The sequence below is a fragment of the Ctenopharyngodon idella genome, chromosome 5 (genome assembly GCF_019924925.1).
Source record: "Ctenopharyngodon idella isolate HZGC_01 chromosome 5, HZGC01, whole genome shotgun sequence".
NCBI classification, from domain to species: Eukaryota; Metazoa; Chordata; class Actinopteri; order Cypriniformes; family Xenocyprididae; genus Ctenopharyngodon; species Ctenopharyngodon idella.
The window spans coordinates 26,125,615-26,148,784 of NC_067224.1; the positions used below are offsets into that span (position 1 = coordinate 26,125,615).

Below are 23,170 nucleotides of genomic sequence, written 5' to 3' on the forward strand. Positions count from 1 at the left end.
ATGCTCTTGAGTCATTCAAAGAAAAACATAAAACTGTATTGCAAGATTTATTTTGTTTAAACTTGATCATTTTTTAATACATGAATAAAATCCTGCTCTCCCAAGCGCAAATGTGCTGAAAAAATATATGGCCTGTGTTATACAATAGAGGCAATGAGAGATCACAAGGACATATTTCTCACTTGCACTGTGATTGTTAAAATACAGCAGCAACAATATAAAACAATTTGACTAATTCATGTAAATTAATTCCAGTACAAGACACCCCCTGTGGCCCGATTCTCCCCAAACACGTGGCCTCACATACAAACATACATATACATAGAGAACAGTTCATTATCAGATATAAAAATAATAAGTTCTGAATAGTCTTTAAAATTGTGATTAAAAAAATTGGAGCAATCTTGGTTGATACAGCCTGCATATTTCCCTTTAATTTCATGAAAAGAATAAACAAAGAAATACAAAAAGAGGAGTGTTACGAATCAGAGTAAGACAGCAGTATATTGGTCATTCCCATTGAAAAAAACAAACTGTCCATATATAGCCACCTACAGTCGGCTCCTACACAATTTTACCATATCCATTATGCAAGATACAGCATACAATTTGCATCATATTAGTTCTGATGAGCAGCTCTTATATGAAGAATATTGGTCTGCTGGAGAGGAAAAAGACTCCGAGGATGAGGTCACTATATGATTGCCTTTTGTTGTAAATCAAATGCCCTTTAAGACACATGTGCATGACAAAGGGTTTTTGGACCACTTTGCCCAATTAAAACACTATATTAACACGAAACACTTGGTTTGTGACATTCACTCTATGTTTCTAGGGACATACAATGAGGATTGTAAGTTTACTTGCATAGATTTCTTTGATTTCACAAAAATGGTTTCAACACTGCACCATGTTTAAACACCATCTTAAGTTGCATATAGTGGCATCACTAACTGATAGCTTTCTCTTAAAAAGAAAAGCTTGAGTAAGCCATTTCAGCACATGAGGTCTGTCTTGAAGAGGGTGAGCACAGGTATGATTGGTGATGCTAGCAATAGTACGGTTCCATGCAGTCTCTAGGCATGAAATCACCACCATAATACAGAAAACAAACTGTACCACAGTCTCTTAACATCATACATTATCATCTCCACACAGACTGAACAGAAATACTTTTATATTCATATATAATACCATATGAAGTAAATTTCTAGAGTATTTTCATAAAACAATTGTACATGAATTTAACATTCTCCTAAGAGTGTTGTATAATATTCTACATGGTGATGCAGTGATAATGAATTACAAGAACTGAAAAAAAAGTGTTATTTTTTTTCTTTTGGTTTCGACTGCCATTACATGATAAAGCTAGAATCGACAGATATCTCGCAAACTTATGTGCCATTTGTAGTTTGGGGTTAGATTTGAAAGATTACAGGGCGGTAGAGGTCAGCTTTTTGACACCACGGCGCTGAGCAAGAGTGGAGCAACCCACCGGCTCCAGTACGGGAGAAACATTTCTGTTTAGGGCCGAATAAGTGGCTGCCATCGCTCCCTGAGATAAAAGAGAAAAATATTATTAAGAATATAGTAAAACATAAGCATTAAGAATTATAATGTGATGATAATGATAGGGCTGTTGGGCTGACAGGGAAAGCATAATTACATTTCTGATATTGTTAGTTTCACATTTGAAACTATTATTACAATGCAAACCTTCACTAGATGAGGGGCGTCCTGGCGGTTGAGTTGGTATTTGGGTAGCTGGTCTTTGTTGATTATCCATGGGTGACGAAGAACTTGAGCAGCGGTCAATCTCTTATGAGGGTCAACGTGAAGCATCTTTGATACCAGGTCCTGTCAACAAAGAAGTTTAAAGATTAAAGATCAAACAGATAGAACATACATTTGGCTAAGAAGTGTGTTAAACAAAAGTAGAGCCTGCAACCTTTGCCTCAAAAGATACAGAATTCCAGTATCCACCAGTCAGGGAAAATTTCCCACTGCCAATCCGAGCTAGAATTTCTTCCGGTGTATCTTCCGGGCCATTAGCAAATGGAGTGAACCTGAAGGACGGACAAGAGTGGTGAGTTTTGAAACTGACATGAATATTGTATTTGAACTAAATCATGCTAAATCATTCATTTTCTTATATGTAACATTTAGAGTATTAAATAAATTAAAATGCAGGATAAAAAGTCTTGAAAGCTGGACTTGTATAGTGAGTTAATGTACCCTGTGAGCATGGTATAAAGGAGAACTCCCAGACTCCATATATCACAAGCTGCATCATAGCCTTGCTTCTTCAGGACCTGAGCGGATAACACACACACATAAACCATACCACATTATATGATATGATATATGATATGATATACTATAATATAATATAAACACAATATCTAGATATATCTAGTCTCCCATCTAAAACAAATACTGGTCAACAGGTACCTCTGGAGCAACAAAGTTTGCAGTGTAGCAAGGTGTCATCAGCAGCCCGTTTTCTGCTCTAAGTTGTTTGGCAAAACCAAAATCACAGATCCTGATTGATTCTGGGTTGCCCGATTCATCCACATACAATATATTACTGGGCTTTAGGTCTCTGTGTACTACCTGCAACCAAAGTGCCAATATATTAACGATAATAATATATAAACATAAAATATTTATTTAAATAAATAAATAAATGCATATTTATGTAAATAAATAAATATTTTTGATAAAGTGCCAACCTATTAACCCTAATAGACTCATAATAAATATAGAATTATAATATGTATTTAAATACATTTTATTTAAATAAATATTTACTAACGTTTAAAACAAATACACACATATATATACACATATACATATACATACACACACACACACACACACACACACATACATATATATATATATATATATATATATATATATATATACATAATGTATATGTGTGTGTGTGTATGTATAAATAGAAAATATAGAAAATATACAGCATCTGTCAAAATTTTACATTACAATTTTTTAATGTTTTTGAAAGAAGACTCTTATGCTAAACCAAGGTTGTATTAATTTAAACAAAAATACAGTAAAAACAGTAATGTTGTGAAATATTACAACTTAAAATAACTGTTTTCTATTTTAATACATTTAAAAATGTAATTAATTCTTGTGATGGCAAAGCTGAATTTTCAGCATCATTAATCCAGTCTTCAGTGTCACATGATCCTTCAGAAATCATTTTATAGGTGTGTTCACGCCATATCGTAATTGCTGTAACTACGAGATTCTGGCTCGTAAAAAGTGTTCACGTCCTCGTAGAGGTCGTAATTACAGCTTGTAAGCTGGGAGTTTTTCCTGAAAGCTCCCACATGTACCACGTGGCCGCTGTACCACCTGACCACTGTAGATTAATTTAGGCGTTGATAGTGGTGTTATAGAAACGCATAATTCCCAGTCAAAGGACGTAAACAGCTCCGAATACAACGTCACGTGTTATCATCTCAAGATTCAGAGATGATAACATCTCAGTAAATAAAAGGTGGCGTGAATGCAGCATAATATGCTGATTTGGTTCAAGTAACATTTCTTCTTATTATTAATGTTGAAAACAGTTTTTTTTTTTTTTTTACTGCTGAAAATTTTTGTGGAAACAATGATACCATTCAAACATTTGTAGTAAGATTTGAAAAACAGAGAGAAATTAATACTTTTATTCATCAATGATGCATTAAATTGATCAAAAGTGACAGAGAAGACATTTATAATGTTGCAAAAGATTTTTATTTGATAAATGCTTTAATAAATTTAATAAATACATCTAATAAATTCAATGAACAGCGTTTATTTGCACTTTCTATTCATCAAAGAATCCTGAAAAAAGTATCACCATTTCCACAAAAATATTAAGCAGCACGACTGTTTTCAACATTGATAATAATAATAGGAAAGAAATTTTACCTGAAGCAAATCAGCATATTAGAATGATTTCTGAAGGATCATGTAATACTGAAGACTGGATTAATGATGCTGAAAATTCAGCTTTGCATCACAGTAATAAATTAGATTTTTAAATATATTCAAATAGAAAACAGTTATTTTAATTTATAATTTTGCAATATTGCCGTTTTTAAAGTATTTTTGATTAAATAAATGCAGCCTTGGTGAGTTTAATGTGTTGCATAAGTAATGGTGCATGTTGATTTTTTAGGGCACATTAAAAGGATGTCTAAATGCATGTAACCGTATATTTATTTATTGTGGACATTAAATATTATCAGTAATATTTGGTATGTGTGAAAGCTTTTACCCCTTGGGCATGCAGATATTCAACAGTCTTTGTAATGGTGTGGAGGACAGCGCTGGCCTCTCTCTCAGAGAAAAACTTTTGTCTGAGGATTTTATCCAGTAGTTCTCCACCTTTCATCAACTCTGTGACCAGGTACACTGATCGCCCATCATCAAACACCTATAACATTGCACAGATTCAGAATATCGGCAGACAACACTTGGGATATTTGAGTTAGAAGTTTCCTACAGACAGGCACACAAGCAAAAGTCACTCACGTCCTTCAGAGTAATGATGTTGGGATGTTGTCCATATCGTAGCAGAATCTCAACCTCCTCTGCTGGATCTCTCCTCTCCTTATTGATAATCTGCAATCCAATCAGAACCATTGAGAAATCTCTAATAACTCCAATACAAACAGAAAAATCAGAACTATACACAAAACTTTTGAATGGTATTGTCAGTAAGAATTCTTTTAATAAATTCATATTGAGCCATATTGAGCTTTTCAATTGAGCCAGGATGCATGAAATTGATCAAAAGTAACAGTAAAGACTTTTACATTGTTACAAAAAATATTTATATTTCAAATAAATGATGTTCTTTTGAACTTTCTATTCTATCCTGAGACAAATGTATCATGGTTTCTGCAAAAATATGAAGCGGCACAACTGTTTTCAGCATTGAAAACAATAAGAAATGTTTCTTAAACACCAAATTCAGCATATAATGATGCTGAAAATTCAGCTTTGCCATCACAAGAATAGACGCCATTTTACAACACATTAAAATAGGAAACAGTTCTTTTACGTTGTAATAATATTCACAATATTACTGTTTTTACTGTATTTTTGATCAAATAAATTCAGCCTTGGTAAGCATAAAAGACTTCTTTTAAAAATAAAAAATAAATCTTACTGACCCCAAACTTTTGAATGGTAGTGTATCATTTAAAAAACAATTAAAAACGATTAAACCTCTTCTACAACTGATAAACCAATCAGAATTACCAATACACCTCTCTATAAATCTGTAAGAACCATAAACACATCAATAAAAACAGATGAAAAAGTATGCGGTTACCTTAACTGCATAGTCCATGCCTGAGCTCTTGTGCACACAGCGCTTGCAGATGGAATAGGAGCCCACACCAATGTCTTCTTTAACATCATACACATCTGTGAACTGAAGCGTGCTCCGGTGGGGTTGCTGGATAACATTCACACATGCACTTTATTCCCACGTGTACAGATGTTAAAGAGTTTTGAGAGAAGGAGCGTGCAAGTGATGCGAGTATACCTGCAGTATGCCGCTCAAGTTGACATTGCTCTGAATGGGTGGCTGGCTTTCCTCTTCTACTCCCATAGCAACAAAGCTAAACCCTCTGAAGAGCTGATGAGCATTGGCACTAGGAGGGATACCAGGAGAGTCTGGGACCAAAGAAACAGGCAAGTGAGTACCACCCAATTGTTGTGCCTATAGATGTATCTACTGCTAGGAAAGGGAATGTTTGCATCGCTTACCTCGTGGGGTTTTGGCAGTGAACTCTGTGTCAAAGTAGATTGTATCATCTGGCCTCTGGATGGCAGGCTTAAAGGGAGGAGGCACTTCCTTTCTGAATAATTTCTAGAGGGGAAAAAAATACTGATTTCTGTAAGCATAAAAATTAGGAATGCATTGATATTACAATTCTGGCAGATAATGATAAGCCAATAACTTCATGTTACAACCAATAATGGTTAAATGGTTGACATAGAAAATTCACACTATTTTGAAATTTAGGCAACACAATATTATAATGTACAGTATAAAAAAGATATTCATTCTGAAATTTGCTAAACATTAAATTTAACTGTTATTGAATTACTAGTGCTTTTAAACTAACTTTAGGTTAGCATAACAGCAAAGTTAATGCAAATGTAAAAATAGAGGAAATGCACATGCTCAATTAAATGTCCAATACTGACAGATACTGATAAATTTAAAAAAAAAAAAAAAAAAAAAAAAAAATTTGTTCCAAAAAAAATTTTTTTACATGGTAAGAGAGACATGAGGATGAGTAAATTATTATTTTGGGGCTAATATCTTCAATTTGTGATTCATTCAGTTTCTTATAAACTTACATTCCAGTCAATTGTGCTGAAGAATGAATGTCTTTTGATCTCTTCTACTCCATCAGGCCCAGCTCCTGAAATTCCAACCCCAACATTAAATGAACAGACTGAAAAATTCACCAAATGTACTCAGCATGATCAACCTGTTCTTTGAAACTAGCTAAAAATGAGCTTTTTCACCTAAGCGGTTGCCAGGATTCCTCTTGAACAGATTGCGGAGCAGAGACTGGGCCTCAGGGCTGAGAAACTGAGGCATTCCTAGCTTAGCCCTTGAGGCACAAAAAAACAAATGTCAGTGCAAATATTCAGTTATGAAAATCAATATTTTTAAGGAAATAAGACTCACTTTAAGATCATTGTCATGGTTTCCTTGCGGTCTTTCCCTTGGAACGGAAGTGTTCCAGTCAGCATTTCAAACTAAGGAGGTAGAAATACACAATAATCACTGCACTGATACGCAAATATTATGTTTGACAAACTTAATGATAAATTATGTTTGTGTTTATTTGAGTGTAATTTCAGCTTAACCCCGCCCCTCTCACCATTAGCACGCCATAGGACCACCAATCAGCACTGTGGGTATGACCTCTGCGGTTGACAACCTCTGGAGCCATATACTCCACCGTACCACAAAATGAATATGCCTTGTTCTCATGGTCAATGGACTCTTTACTCAACCCAAAGTCTAAGTAACACATACACAGACACAACAAATCTAATACATACTGACACATTTATCATTGCAAAATTCTCACAAAGTGCTCATATCTATGACCTGAGTTAATTCAAGACAGTTTTATAGCAATATAAGCTTATCATTATGCAGTGATAAAACACACATACCTGTAAGTTTGATGTGTCCATCATTATCCAAAAGAATACTGTAAGAGATCCAAATTTGGTTCACTCATGAAAATGTGCAATGCATTAGCTTAGTCAAAGTGTTGTTATTATAAACGTTCTAATATCTACTGTATATAGTCATTGTTAAAATATTTTTTACAAGTAAATGATGTGTTCTCAAACATTTAGTGGTTACTATGCAGTTTTCTGCTGTATTTTGAGCTGTGTGACCTCACATAGGCCTGTCGCGATAATCAATATATTGACGAGTTATGGCACGATATATATGGACATGACTGCGATAAGTATTGGTGACACAATATATTATCCATTGTGTTTACATAAAAATGAATTTCACAAACATTTTAGCCTATCACTAGGCTGAGAGAGAGAGAGAGAGAGAGAGAGAGAGAGAGAGAAGACAGCGACAAGGGAACTGTGCGTGGAAACACACAAAACTTCTTCAGGGGAAGTCATATATTTGGGAAACAAATCAGTTGGCCATCAGTTGTCAGAAAATTAAAACGTTATCTTAGTCATAGTATCCTTTCAACATCTGAATGCTCCATGACTGGAGTCAGCGCTGTGCAATGCATTGAATCAGTGCCATTGATCTCTATGAAGCGATACATCAGCTTCAGTGTTACCCAGCTGATGCGTTGATCGTCAGTTGAGCCTTGTGAAGTGGGACTCAAAGTTAAATCAATTTCAATACCTTGTTTAATTCATAAATGAATCAGCGTTACGTCCTTTACTGCGACAGCCCTAACCTCGCATTTTATGTAATATGTGGGTGAGAAACACACTTTTCTGGTTTGAGATCTCTGTAGATGATTCCCAGTCCATGTAAATGGTCCAAAGCCAAAGCCAGCTCTGCAAGGTAGAACTTTACATCCTCCTCTGTAAACATCACCTAAAAAAGACATAAAAAGAGCGGTAGAAGAACTAGCATAACTTATTCTATTCTAATACTTAGTCTTATTATGTTTAATTCCTAAATTCTTAATTTTAAATGCGTGCTCACAATTAAATTGAGATTTACATGTACGCTACTGTTCAAAAGTTTGAGGTCAGTAAGATTTTCAGTTTTTTTGTTGAAAGTTTGTTTGTTTGTTTTTTAATTTAGCGCCACACTACCACGGCTATATTCATGGCAAAAAACAAGTGGAAAACGTAAGAAAGTAAGTCACTATACTATATATAAACTACAAATAAAGCAAAACGTATCAATTAAAGCAAAATGTATCAAAGGTTTTTTAAAGTTTCTTAAAAAAAAAAAAACTAAAACTAAATCTCACTTTTCATAAAAATCAACCAGAATATAAAGAATCCTAGAGATTATTTGTCAAAAGAAATTAACACTTTTATTCAGCAAAGATGCATTAAACTGATTAAAAAGACTTTTAGATTGATTAGATTAAGTTGTTAAAAAAATATCTAAAAATTCTTTCCATTCATCAAAGAATACTGAAAAAAAGTCTTGCAGTTTCCACAAAAAAATTAGGCAGCGCAACTTTTTTCAACATTGATAAAAAGAAATTTTTCTTGAGCACCAAATCAGCATATCAGAATGATTTCTGAAGGATCATGTGACACTGAAGACTGGAGTAATGGCTGATGAAAATTCAGCTTTGCCATCAGAGAAATAAATTACATTTTAAGAATTATTAAAACTGAAAACCGTTATTTAAAATGGTAATTAAATTTCATAATATTACTGTTTTTATAACATCATACCAATCCCAAATGGTAGTGTACATGATGGATTTATCTGTTCTAGACATGTAATTCACCTCTTTGGACAGGCGAGTGAAGAGATCTCCTCCTCTGAGGAAGTCCAGAATCAGATAGAGTTTACCTTCTGTCTGAAATGCTGAGGAATCAAAATTAAAGTTGAAAGATTTGTAACAAGGGTACTAAAATTTAAATTGTACATTCTTAAAGTTCCCTGGGCTCAGCAAACGAAACCATAAAAAATAATTTAGTTAACAAACAAGTACTTAAAAGTAATCCAGATAACAAGATACGATGATGTACTGCAAGTTCAATTAAAGTTCAACAGAAATGCACAACCATGAAGCATAAAAATCTGATTGGTGATGGGATGTCAACTCACCATAGTGCAGTTTAACAATAAAAGGATGGTTGACCTCAACTAGGATGTCTCTTTCCATCTTTGTACGCATTCGATCTCGTACTGAAACCACACACCCAAATATATACAAACATTATAAATAACTTAAACTTCTTTTTTAGTGTGTATGTGTTCAATAACACTGAATTGGCAGCAAAAGATAAAATTCTTTTAAAGACATAAAACAACACACAAAACACACACCTTTCAATGTAGCTTTCTTTAGTACTTTCATAGCATAGAGCTGTCCTGCATCGGGCCCAGTTATCTTCTTGACAAGGAACACCTGCATAAATGAACCATTTTTAGCTGAACAATGCTTCTAAAATGTAAACACAATGATGAAACAAATCATTTTTAGTCATTTTACTCATATATGTGCAGTTCACCTGACCTTGCCAAAAGAGCCCTGGCCCAGAACCTTGCAGAGCTCAAACTGTCGTGGGTCCGCTTTCTCCGAACCCTCCTTGACGTGGTGAGTGATGCTGATTTCCTTGACAGAGCCCTCATCCTATGAAAGAGACATATGAAATATGAGGATGCTTGTGTCACCCACAAAACATGCAATACAACACCAAATAAGCACACACACACAGGTCACTTATCTTGTTCTGTACTGTTAGAAACACAGTGATGACAGCAGTGTAACTTAAAACAAAACAAAACAACAACAACACTAAAATCAAAAGTCAGGATACACCAACACCACTTCATCACATCAATAGAGGGTGTGCACGTGACGTCACCGTCGGCTGGAGTGACTGCGGTTATGCCCACTGACTGGCAAAAAGACTGAGCAACAGCATTGGTTTTCAGCATGAATTCCACGAAAAACAAACAAAACATCCAAAATGGCAAAGAGCTTTGCGACTGACTGTACAAATAGATTTGACAAGAAATCTGAGGTATAGAAGCAAATGGGGGTAACAACTGGACTCCAGGCAGCAAAATATGGATTTGCAGTTATCATTGTGTCAATATATTGAATTTAGGAGTAAAATACCCTATATATAGTATATTTTATATTGACAAGTCATCAATTAAATATTTACAATCTTATATTCTGCATAATTGGGTGTTTTTAAATAAACAGACAAAAACTATTCAAGTTTTAGGGCTGGATGATATGACGGTATATATATCATTGATATAAGTGATCACAAAGATTTATACCTACCTATGTTGTATTTTTATAAGCGTTCACAGGCAAATTTGCTTTATGTATTTCCCCGGTGTCAAAATCAGGCACATATAAATAACAGGAAACACGATTCCTGGCTGTATGTCAATATTAATGGGTTACTGGATCTTTGGTTAGTTGTAAGGAACACTATCAAGTCTAACCTTCAGTTTGATAGTTTGTTTTACTCGCATTTTCCCCTATAAATCCAGTCATGCAGAAGGCGTTCCGTTGGGAAAGTGACATCAATGCATACCCTCTATATAAACTCATGCCCAAAAAAAAATTTTTTACTGAGGATCAGGCAAACACACACACACACACACACACACACACACACTATGAGAGGATGTTAAAGGGAAGCCTGGATGGCTGGTGTCTCTGCAGAATAGCAGCATGCCAAAGCCTATGAGAGGAGAAAGAGAATAAACACCACAAACAAGCAGTGAGGGTTTAAACAGTGGCCCATCCAACAAAATGAACAAATAACTGACTGAATGCCCACAAATGAGCAGAGGAAGAGATCAGGAAGGAGAGCACTGATCTTCAGAGACAGAACAAGAGTGCTATGTCAGAATCATCCAACTATAGACACTAAAATGCTAATTAATGGTAAAATTGGTTAGATAGAGCTGAGAGTACTACATATCAGATCTCCTTTTTCTTTCCCTCCTGCTCTCTCTTGTCCTTAACATACACTTTGAGATGGAAAGCAGGGTGGTAGTAATTTATAATCTAGTCATCCACACAGATTTTGATCAATAAATGCCACACACCAATCTGCCAACATGAATTAGATAAATGGTGGATGATATCTGATAATTTATTGATGGTGGAAAAAGACCACAGATATCAATATCCACTACAGAGGTCAAAAATAACTAAAAGAAAGCGATGGGACACAAGTGTGTGTTTGTGCATGTGTAAAACAGCACTTGCAACTGATGTGACATACAAGTTATGTCGGCACATAGAAATGTTTGTATGTACAGTATTTTTATGCAAGAAGAATTTCAGAGCAAATACCTTTAACAAACAGACAGCCTTGTTATTTGATTGCCTTAACCATGTTTTTTGGGACACTGCGTACTTCATTAATAATCCACACTTCCCTCCTGACCTGCTTTCACTAGCAGTTCTAGACGGCAGAATATTTAAAAGCTGATCAAATAACAGACAGTGTCATTCGTTTCATAAACAAGGATAAGGATGTTTTAAAGAGTCAAATAAGGATGTTTTATTAAGCAAATTCAAGCGCTAAAGGATATAGCAGACAATAATAGAATGTGTTAATAGCTGTTAATACATCATTAATTTTAGCATGGCTGAAACATTGTACTGACAAATTTGTATACAGAACCAGAAATACCCATTTCAAAATTTCTCTTATGCCAAATTTACACTGGCACAGAAGCGCTTCTAATGTGGCATTCAGGTATATTTACACAGACTTTTTAATGCTGCTCAAAGGTGACAAAGTCCAGAAGATTCCACAGCGTTCCTGGACACGCAATTTGCGTAGTTGTAATTCATAGGCGGGGAATTACATAGGCGCCCTATTTACGAATGACTGGAATTCATTAACATACACACGTTTAATGTTAAAATCTGATGTTTATGAAGCATTTGTAAATCCAGAGTAGAGTTTTCGGGGAGGTCCATTTTAAGCGCAAATTACTCAGAATTTACTCGTATATTTACGAAAGTTTCATGAATGAGGCCCAATGAACGTAAACAAATGAAAGAGCACTGACTACCACCTGACTGCTGCAGATTCTTTTCACATTGATAGTGTTGCCATAGAAACACATAAATCCAAGGCTGAGGATGTGAACAGCTCTGGGTAATTCAACATCACGGGTTGCCATCTCTTAATTAAATCAGTTATGGCGTGAACGCAATATAAGCTTGTTGTCTTTGTTTAGGAGGAACTGTAAAAGGTGGCTGCTGTTTGTTTGCGGCTTAGTATGGCTGCACGATATTGGAAAAAACCTACATTGCGATATTTCGTTTTTCTGCTATATATATTGCAATATGAAAACAATTTCACCAGATGATTTGAATAGCTCTATTTGTAAAGAATGAATCATTCTAGGAAGATTGGTGTGATTTTGTAGGGGAGTGAATCTGCATAGAAAATAATAAATTACAAGCATAGATAAATACAATTTATGTTTTTGATGTAAATTTAACAGTATTCGCATACAGAAATTGAATAATCAATGTAAAATAACAGTCTTCATTGCATAAATAAAATATAACATAATATAATTAATTAATTAATTAATTAATACAATATATCTTTGTTAAAGTTACAAAAGTGATTTTCTCTTTCTCTTTTGTTGTTTGATTAACATTGATGACAAACAGCTGCGGGTATATTAGGCTGCTGTCTAATAACTCTGCATAGCCTTATGAAATGCTCTGATGACATGTGATGTCTGCAGGAGCAGGGTGCATGGAGGTATACGCTGACAGTAGAGATATAGAGAGTAACAATTGGTATTGGCCGATAAAAGCTATAATTATCACTATCGGCCATTATTATCACTATCGGCCATCGGCCGATTGTTTAAAAACAGCCTATGATCAGGGCCGATTATATCCTGTCAATCAAAAGGGTGCGGAAAAACATGTTCAGACTGCAACTCATACATACTATTTGTGAAGAATCACTCGTGTTGAATTTCTTCTTCTTCTTGGCGGTTGGCAAACCAGCTTTTGTGTTGAATTTTAATGCAATAACAGTTTAAAAATTGTGACGTTAAAGCAGGCTCTTTTTGACCCTATGAATCACCCGTATTTCAAGCCAGGGTTGCCAGGTCTGCGGGTTTTTTTTTTAGCTACATCAAATATTATTTGTAGCGCCTCCCATCCAATAATTGCAAAAGGCTTTCTGATAAGAATAAAAGTTTCAGTTTTTTTGTTAAATTCTGTCCATTTTATCATGAAATTCAAACAATAAATGGCGTTTTGACGCTCTAGGGGCTCGCACACCGGACGCGAAGCTCAGCGCCGCGACACGTCTTTAAAATTCGAACGCATTGTTTTCTATGAGAGTACGCACACCGGCGGCGACATTCGGCGCCTGTCCGCGGCACCCAGCTACGACTCGGAAAACAATAGAAAACAATGCGTTCGAATTTTAAAGACGTGTCGCGGCGCTGCACGGCGCTGAGCTTCGCGTCCGGTGTGCGAGCCCCTTCTGAAATGTGACGTGTCAGATCGCTGTAATGCCTCGGTTCAGGCGGCTCGGTTCTTCCTCTTCAATACAAGTTATATCTCGAAAAACATGCATGATCATCAAAGGTATGTTGAAAGATAGAGCCTAGTACAACTTACCAGAATGTATCACGTCTCATGTAATCACTTTATTTGTGCTTCAACCGCGGAAAGATGTCAATAAAACAGCTTGTGAACAGTATGTCACGTCATGTCACATTTACCTCAGGAATGTTTGATATATATGAAAATAATATAGCTGAAAATAAACAGCAGCTGAATATAAAACTTCTGTTGTTAATTGTAACCTCTAATATTGTAGTGTACCAAATGAGAGGGTTCCCTGTATAGGGATATGCAACATTATTTGGGAGAGATTTTTTTTCCTTAAGAAAAAACAAACTATTGGTATCGGTATCGGCATTGGCCAATATCATTCTTAAAAAAAAAAATCGGCTATCGGTATCGGCAGAGAAATTTAGTATCGGTGCACCTCTAGTTGACAGGCAAGTAGGACATCCTATCATTGCATTCAGACCAAATGCAACGATTGGACAAACATTCTTTGTTCCTGAGACTTCCACGGAAGTTATGTACATTTTTTTATATTTAGACCACTTCTATTATTGATTGGATGTGAAGAGATTTTCAACCAATATAACAAAAAGTGTTTATGAAAAACATTGCCTACCCTACCTTTAACTTGGCTGTGTAAAGATGCATTAATTAGAGGGAGATTTAGATGTAATGTGTCATTGTGCAGAAAATATTGTTTGTTCTCCGTAGTTTTTAAGTGAATTTTTCTGATATGCCGCTTTAAATTTTAAGTCCTATGTATCTTGTAATCATGCCACAACCACAACAAAGATTTACATAAAAGAAATTAACTTAAATAATGGTGCATAAGTCTCTGCAAATTAATCTAAAACTGAATTTATGAATTAAATTCTAGAATCTTCTGAGCAGATGAGATGACTAATGGGGCTTGACATGAGAAAGAGTAGCCTGAGACAGTGTTACCAGATCTCAGAAGAGATTCTATCTGAAGTGTGACCAAGGATATGTATGAGGGACACCTCACGACAGGAACAGGAAGTGAGCGTGGGTGTTACACACACTATGTCTCAACAATTCTCCTTCCCACATACACGCACACATACAATGGGACAGGCCTAAATATACACTACCGTTTAAAAGTTTGGGGTCAGTAAGATTTTTTTTTTTTTTGGAATAAAATCGATACTTTTATTCAGCAAGGACAAATTAAATTGTTCAAAAATCTTTAACATGGTTACAAAAAACTACTTCAAATAAATGCTGTTCTTTTGAACTTTCCATCCATCAAAAAATCCTGCAGCACAACTGTTTTCAACACTGGTAATAATAAATATTTCCTGAGCACTAAATTAGCATATTAGAATGATTTCTGAAGGATCATTCAGATTCTGACACTGAAGACTGTTGTAATGGCTGCTAAATTTTCAGATTTGGCATCAAATAAATAAATTACATTTTTAAATATATTAAAACAGAAAAGTTATAGTTTTTTTGTTTTTTGTAATTGTAATAATATTTCACAATATTACTGTTTTACTGCTTTATTGATCCATTAGATGCAGCCTTGGTGAGCATAAGCATACTTATTTTAAAAACATTAAAAAAAAAACCTTACCAACCCCAAACTTATAAACAGTGTAACAGTTGTAAGTGAACACAGTGGTTTGGGCCGCAATTGGCCCCATGAAATGATCTATGACAGCTTTCAGTTTCTGCTGGGTTGGTGGAAAATGAAGCTCTGCCTGAAGAGAATGCTGAACATCCTCTTCTCCTACTGGCTGCTTGCCATGTCACTCATCCAACAGGAAACCAATAAAACCAGGCTGTCCTCTGAGGCAGGAAATGTGATGTTAAAAGCCAACTAGCTGACATAGGAAACACATCTCTGAATTCAAAGACAGTGGGGCATTACAGTAGATCAAATTCTCCTCAAGCTGTGAACAAAGAGCTTGTGTGATAAACTGTGAGGAAACAAAGCTATACTGCTGTAATCTGTCAACATAATTAATTCAGTTTGACAGACATTCTGTCTAAGTTTATGTAAAGCGTCCTTGGGTCCTATATAAAAAATGTATTATTATCATTATTAATATGCAGACACACACACCCAAACTACATTCAACTGCACACACTGACACATGGTTACACGTAAAACACACACACATTTACATAGTGTTGAACTTACTTGAACTGGAGCATCATCATCTACCATGGAGTCATCCTACAAAACAGGAAAAATATTATCAAAAAACGTCATAAACTTTGTTACATCATGTTACTATTACAAGTGCGTTTGCAAGGACTATAATCACAACGTGTTAACAATTACCGAAAAACAAAAAGCAGTATAAAAGGAACAGAAAAAGACACACAGAAAATTGCAAATACAGTCTAGTAAGGGAAGAGGGTTCATTTAAATGACTGCTGCAAATCTTTATAATTTTAATTTGTAAATATTATGGCTCCACGAGGGACAATGATGAGTATATTCTAGAGCTGCACGATTAGTCGTTAAAAGATCACAATCTTAATTCAAATACCCGTGCTACCTTATTCCTAAATTAATGATTATTCTATGTCTAATAAACCTTTGACAACTAAGATCACAGCAAACTTTCAAATGTGCGTCGGCGCTGCCTCTGAACCAGAGAGTGGTTGTAACTTGACACTTCAAATAAAGGATTAGTTCACTTTCAAATAAATATTACCCCAAGCTTTACTCACCCTCAAGCCATCCTAGGTGTATATGACTACGGAAATTTCCGATTGTGTTCATCAGAAAGAAGAAAGTCATATACACCTAGGATGATTGAGGGTGAGTAAAGCTTGGGGTAATTTTCATTTGAAAGTGAACTAATCCTATAAGGATTGTATCAATTACATTGTTACACCAGAAGTGACTTAAAAAAATTTAGTTGTCATTCAATCATTCATTCATTCAAGAGATTTGTTCAAAAATGCTGATTCATCCTGTAATAAAACAAGTGAAGTCATTGTCCCTGTCCCAAAATGGCACCCTAAACACTCACAAGCACCTTTCTGAAACCAAAAATGACAAAAAGGACACCCTACAGACATGGACTTCACAATCACGTGACAGCAATTTTAAGTCCACAACACCGTAAGAACATATGAAATGTGCATATGAAGTTTGGGTATTCATTGAATCGTTCATCAAAACAGATTTTAAAAATATATATATTAAATATTTTTAAATAGACTGCAGCAATTAACATGTTGTCAGAACCTCTAGTAAATGACGTTACTTTATTTAGTTCTATTCCTAATCGTGGGAGAATAGTGCTCTTTGTTTTAAACAAAAAAAAAAAATTGTGATTCCTAATTCATCTAGAATCATGCAGGTCTGGTATATGCAATATCAAATCACCAGACCAAGTGTTGACAATGACATAAGAGTAAAATGGCAGTGTGGAAGATTGTGATTTACTTAAAGTCACAGACTAAGTGATTATTTATAGGTCCACACACAAACAAGGGACTAAAAACAGGCAGCGTAGGACAGCTATTTTCAGACCACGGGATTAGCCTGGATCAAAGGGAAGTTAATTAGGGAAAGAGTACCAGAGGATAGAGGGCTAACAGAATAAGAGAGACAATACTTGTTACTATTTATCAACCCAGATGGCATTTATCAAAGGAAACAGAACTTAAAACTGCCCCCTTGAGCAAGCAGAGTTTCTGTGCCATACTCAAATTTATATACTCATAATAATATACTCTCAAAATAGTTTATGGATTATCACTACTGGGGCTTGAAAACTTTTTCAAGTTACCAGCACAGATAGCAGTGAAAGGGGGCAACAAGTTTGAAACTCAAGAACGTGCATCATCCATCATAAACGTACTCCACACGGCTCTGGGGGGTTAATAAAGGCCTTCTGAAGCAAAGTGATGCGTTTGTGTAACTATCTATAGATATTCTTAATGTAACTCAGAAAACAGAACACAGGTTTAATTCATTTGAAGTGCTTGTGCTAAAATGTTACACTCTCAGATATAAGAAAAAAGTTCCTACTATCTCTTGCTTTGGCTACCATGTATAGATCTCCAGGGCCCTATGTTGATTTCCTAAAAGAGCAGATTTTCTCTCAGACCTATTGGTCAACGTTGATAAAGCACTGATTGTTGGAGATTTTAACATTCATGTAGACAACACAAAGGATGCGTTAGGGGCTGCGTTTACAGATTTATTAAACTCCTTTGGGGTCAAGCAAAACGTCACTAGACCCACTCATCGTTTTAATCATACACTAGATTTTATTATATCACATGGAACCAATCCTACCGATATAGAAATTCCTTGTAATCAGACCTTGTAACGTGCATACTGTGTACTGCTGAAATTTGCCATATTGCGTCGCGTTATCGACTAGGTAGAACAATTCTCCTTACAACTATAGATAGACTTACAAATAACCTGCCCGATCTGTCTCAGATGCTCAGTGTACCCAAACACACAAATGTCTCAGATGCTCAGTGTACCCAAACACACAAAATTTTTTTTTATTATTCAAAGAACAATTACATACAGTGTATCAAGAAACAATATCAAAAAGGAAAAAATAAATAAATAAAAAATTACAACAAATAACATTTGCCAGGGGGAAGTAAATATCAAAGCAAAGCAAAGATAGAAAATATACATATACATAGATAAAAATCAAATAAATGTATTATAAAGTTCACAAGCTTTCAAAGTTCTTAAAGCTTTCTTGTTCAAAGAGTCTCTGATACTGTTAATATATATATTTCAATAAAATCATAAAATTTGGTTTCTTTACACTTATGAATGTGAAATTTGGTTAACAATTTAAGTAAATTAATTAAAGTGCCCCTATTATGCCTTTTTAAAGGCTCCTAATATTGTTTTAGGAGTCTCCTACAACAGGTTTACATGCATGCAAGGTCAAAAAACATTTAATTTCACCTCAATGAATTTCACTTCGTAAACGATTCATTTGAAGCAGTTCAAAGAAGAGTCTCTCTAAATCCCTCCTTTCCATGAGCCTACACTGCTCTGATTGGTCAGATGGCCCAATCCTTTGTGATTGGTCTACTGCACGCACTGCGCACCCATTGCTATAACTGAATGACGGCTATCAATTCGCAAAACATTGTATACAATATATGGACAGAACAGACAGCATCGATTTTACTGTATCGATTCGAGCCCGACGATGAAACGTCTGAAGTAGTCGATCAACTAGAAACTGATTCGCAATCCCGACTGGAGTACGACATACAGACTAGGGTGTACGTTACACAACATAACATACAAAACTACGAATTTTGAACGATCACTAGAAAATATAAACATCAATTATTAATCATACTTACAGATTGAGATTCAGAGGAGCAAGCTGGTTCAAATAAACTGGTCAATGATGCATATTTTAATACCAAGCGTTTTGTAAATCCTGCGTTGAACTCCCCGAGGTTTGAGAAGAAGTCGTCAGTAAAATGACGGGAAAACAACAAAAGATTGTACTGCTGTTGAAAAAATATATTTTCCCTGGTGTCTACCCACGCAATAAGTGGACAGGCAATATGTTAATATTTCGTTGTAACGTCACATCGAAACGGCTTGGGATTCGTTTTTACAAACGACTCGTTTAATTGACTCAGAGTCGACTCTTACATTTGAGAAACAATAACTTTATATACGGTGCACTTTCAGATTTAAAACTTTGCAGGATGTTTTCATTCACTTAGAGCTTCGTTACACACTACGTGAAAGGTAATTTTCAAAAATCCATAATAGGGGCACTTTAAGTAAAAGTACTGTTCTTCTTGATCAGAATAGTCAGTAAAGCCAAAGTGTACATTTTCCCACAAGAGTGAAAGAGGAAAGGTAAAAAGAACTCATTTTAAAGCGAACTAACCCTTTAATACATACCTGCTGAATAAAAGTATTAATTTCTTAAAAAAAAAAAAAAACACATACAGACAGAACATAGAGAGAAAGACACAATCCTGAGATAAAATAAGGAGTCTAATTTGATCAAATTCTGATAAAATCTTCATAAAAAAAGAAGTTAAAAAATTTCATAGATAAATTTCAAGTAGTTTGTGAGAATGTTCCTAAGCTCAATTTTTTCTAAAATTCTTGAGAAATTATCAAATATTTTCTTAGGAAAAAATGTCTGCTCTTATGCATGCTGAATGCTGCCAAAAAGTCATAATTAGGTTAAAATGAAAAATGATGTCCCTATTTGACTTTTTTTTTTAGTGGGATAGGCATTTTTCAGAAATACTGTATTTGAATATTTGGGCTTATAAAAAAATGAATATTTGAATACTTGTTTATATAAATGACGTTTAACGAGAAAGACATTTTTTAATCACTACGGTTTTGTCACCATTTCTGAACAAGCTTGTGATAAAGCAGTATACACAACAAACTTACATTATATCTTGAGGTTTCCTTTTAGTTGAAAACATTAAACAACATGTGCAAACAAAAATATACAAAACAAAAGCATTTAAGATCAAACAGAGCGAACGGAAAAAAAGCTACTAAAACAGACTGCCAATTATTGTACAGAACGTACATTGATATTGTGATAACTACTGTTCATTTATTTGTTCAAAAGTAATTCCATTTTGTAAAATCACTGAGTAAGATAATTTTGATCAATGTAATACCAAACTTCACTGCGCCTAGAGGCAGACGACGACATTGTCATCTGTCACCAGCTTCTTTACACACTCCACAGCACCACCCAACATATTTAGTTATAGCTGCGAGTTTTAGCGTGCGTGCTTACAATTCATCAAGGATTCATTTACAGCCAGCAAAGCAACATGTAGCAAAATTCAAATAGTATTTTTATTTTTCAAATAATTATTACAGATCGAATACTCAAATATTCTACTATTCGTGCACTCCCCTAGTTTTTGAAAAGCTGTTATTGAATTTCAAATCCAGCAAAGTCATGTCACACATCATCATCACAGAACAACGTTGGTGCCAATTCAGAGAACTTGTGCACTTCCCTAGTAGTAGTAATTTGAAATATATTTAGCTAGTGTTACGTTGTAATGCTTAATAACAACAATTGATTTAAAACAACCCAATGAACTCATTAAACATCTTGCGTTCGCGGATTTAGGATATATTGGAGGTTATCCTCATTTTAAGAGGTTATTTACGATGATTTGTTTTTGTGGTAAGAACAATATTTAAAAAAAAAAAAAAAAAAAGATAAGAACATTCTTAAGTATTTTTGGGAACACAAAATATTCTAACGTTTTTCTCTATATGTATGAAAATAAGAAGAAAATTGCCTAGCAGTTAAGAAGCATTTTATTCTTAATGTTTTGTAAATCCAGCCACAGGTCCAGAATACAAAAATGCCATTTAAGGTTATGGTTTCATAATGTAAGTAACACACTTACCATGTCTCAGAAGCTAATGGGCCGCCTATCTACCAAGACAGCATTTGGGGGTATCATAAACTTGTATTTTGCACATTTATGGCATTTTGGGCACGCCTGTGACGCCCAAAAATGCTGTTTAGGTATGTAGGCAGCCAACTTGGGTTTTGAGAAACAGCCTGTTAGTCTGTGTACGAGAAGTTAGTTCCCCACCCTGAGCTTATTGCCCAATGCATACTCAAGTCAAACTTCAACCAGTTTCAAAAAGGCAAACGTGTGTCCATTTTAAGTAAAAACGAAGCAAGTACATCGAACAGGTACACACACACACACACACACACACGCTCTCATACTGTGCTTGTCTGGTCAAGTCTTGCTTCGACGGCTTACACATTCTCTAGCTTTACCAAGTAGCTAGGCACTTTGGTCCAACTATGTTAGGATTTAAAAGACACACGTCATATCGTTTTTAATATTTTGTTGCATTTTAATAACGGCGTATAACTATGAAGCGCGCACTTTCTGCATTCAGTTACGTGTTTGAAAAGTAGCGAAATTCTGAAAGGCAAACTTTTTGTTTGAATTCAGTGTTTGCACACTGTAAACTACTAGTCCAAATATGCACCTCAAGACTGTACACTGACATTCCTCTGTAACACGAAGTATCGGATTAAACGTGACATCATACAATAACCCTCTTCAACGTCCTAAACGTAATATAACCTACCTCATTCTCCATATGTCCCACAGGCAGCTTCTGCCAGGGGTCTGCAAACTGCGCCAGCGGCATCTTCAAGTCCCGATCTTTAACTTGCGATCACCCCCGTGAAGTGATTTGACGCTGTCAGTCAGAGTAAAGTTGCACAAAAGAGTCCCACAAAGAGGAACGTCCCTTTCTGGCGGGTAAATAAAAGTAGAATTCAGTTCCAATGCCTCCAATGTAGTTTTTTACTTCTAAAGTGTCCGGTTTCTCTTCACAAACATTCAAAATATGTTTTAACAGCAGACTGATACACTTCCGTTTTCGCTCAACATGGCGTCGTCGCCCCGTTCACCTGTCTGTCAGAACGAGGCTGCAGGATACGTCATAATGCGTCATAGAGCGAGGGACACCGTGGCCACCCACTGGTACAGACCCTGCACTTTGTTGCTCAGGTAAAATTTAATTGGGTCGAGGGATAAATTCGAAGTAATATTTTGGTTTGAGATATTAAATGTATTTTTCATATTGCCTGTTCAGAGTCTTTAAACTCATCGTGACTGCTTTTTTGAACAACACAGTTGTTCAAAACTGCGCGTTGGAACATCCTTGGTTGTGATTTATTTTTGATGATTGTAGAACATTCTGTCTCTAAATCATCTGATCATTAAATCTTTTTAAATCTCCTTTCCCTGCGTAGCATCCACATGTTTTCATTTATTCAGTCCTTCATAAGAAAAACACACGTGACACTTTTCAATAAATGAAGTGCACAATCAAAAACACTGCAGAGGGAGGGGAATCACAACACCACAGCTGATAAACACTCATCCGGCTGTATCAGAGGGCTTAGAATAAAGCTGATTTGAGGATTGTGCTTTATTTTCACTCTCTTTTTTGATGAGACCCAGTTTATTTGTGACCCATTTCTCCAAATAGCTATTTTTAGTGTGGCGATCATGCATAGCACGGGATAAAATGTAAAAGAACCTTCATCCTACAAATTAAAGAGCTCACTTAATTATTTGACATGGTCCCTTGAGTACTAATGGCTGGGTGAGGTCCAAATTTAGTAAGTAAATAAAAGTTTAAACTGTTATATATATATAATATACTCGAGAAGGGAAAAATTCACTTCTAAGTAAATTGATATGAAATTTATAAATATAATTTATAAGATTTTGATTAACATTCTGATAAGAATTTCTGATAGCTTGTAGTGTAAATCAATGGGATTTTAAAAACA

At 35.2% G+C, this 23,170-nt stretch overlaps 1 protein-coding gene across 1 annotated transcript; it reads right to left on the minus strand.

Moving 5' to 3' along the window:
* Window positions 1–34: 34 nt before the first annotated feature.
* On the minus strand, window positions 35–22,307 carry rps6ka3a (ribosomal protein S6 kinase a, polypeptide 3a). The gene is made up of 22 exons (XM_051892842.1): window positions 21,952–22,307; window positions 16,012–16,047; window positions 9,762–9,878; window positions 9,572–9,653; window positions 9,350–9,430; window positions 9,027–9,106; window positions 8,040–8,146; window positions 7,234–7,271; window positions 6,933–7,075; window positions 6,737–6,807; window positions 6,571–6,659; window positions 6,400–6,464; window positions 5,800–5,902; window positions 5,576–5,706; window positions 5,360–5,485; window positions 4,555–4,644; window positions 4,298–4,456; window positions 2,452–2,613; window positions 2,236–2,312; window positions 1,949–2,066; window positions 1,717–1,857; window positions 35–1,555 (listed from the first exon to the last, which is right to left on the minus strand). The coding sequence occupies exons 1-22, from the start codon at window positions 22,012–22,014 to the stop codon at window positions 1,433–1,435; spliced, it is 2,202 nt and encodes a 733-aa protein (XP_051748802.1). The 5' UTR covers window positions 22,015–22,307; the 3' UTR covers window positions 35–1,432.
* Window positions 22,308–23,170: the final 863 nt, after the last annotated feature.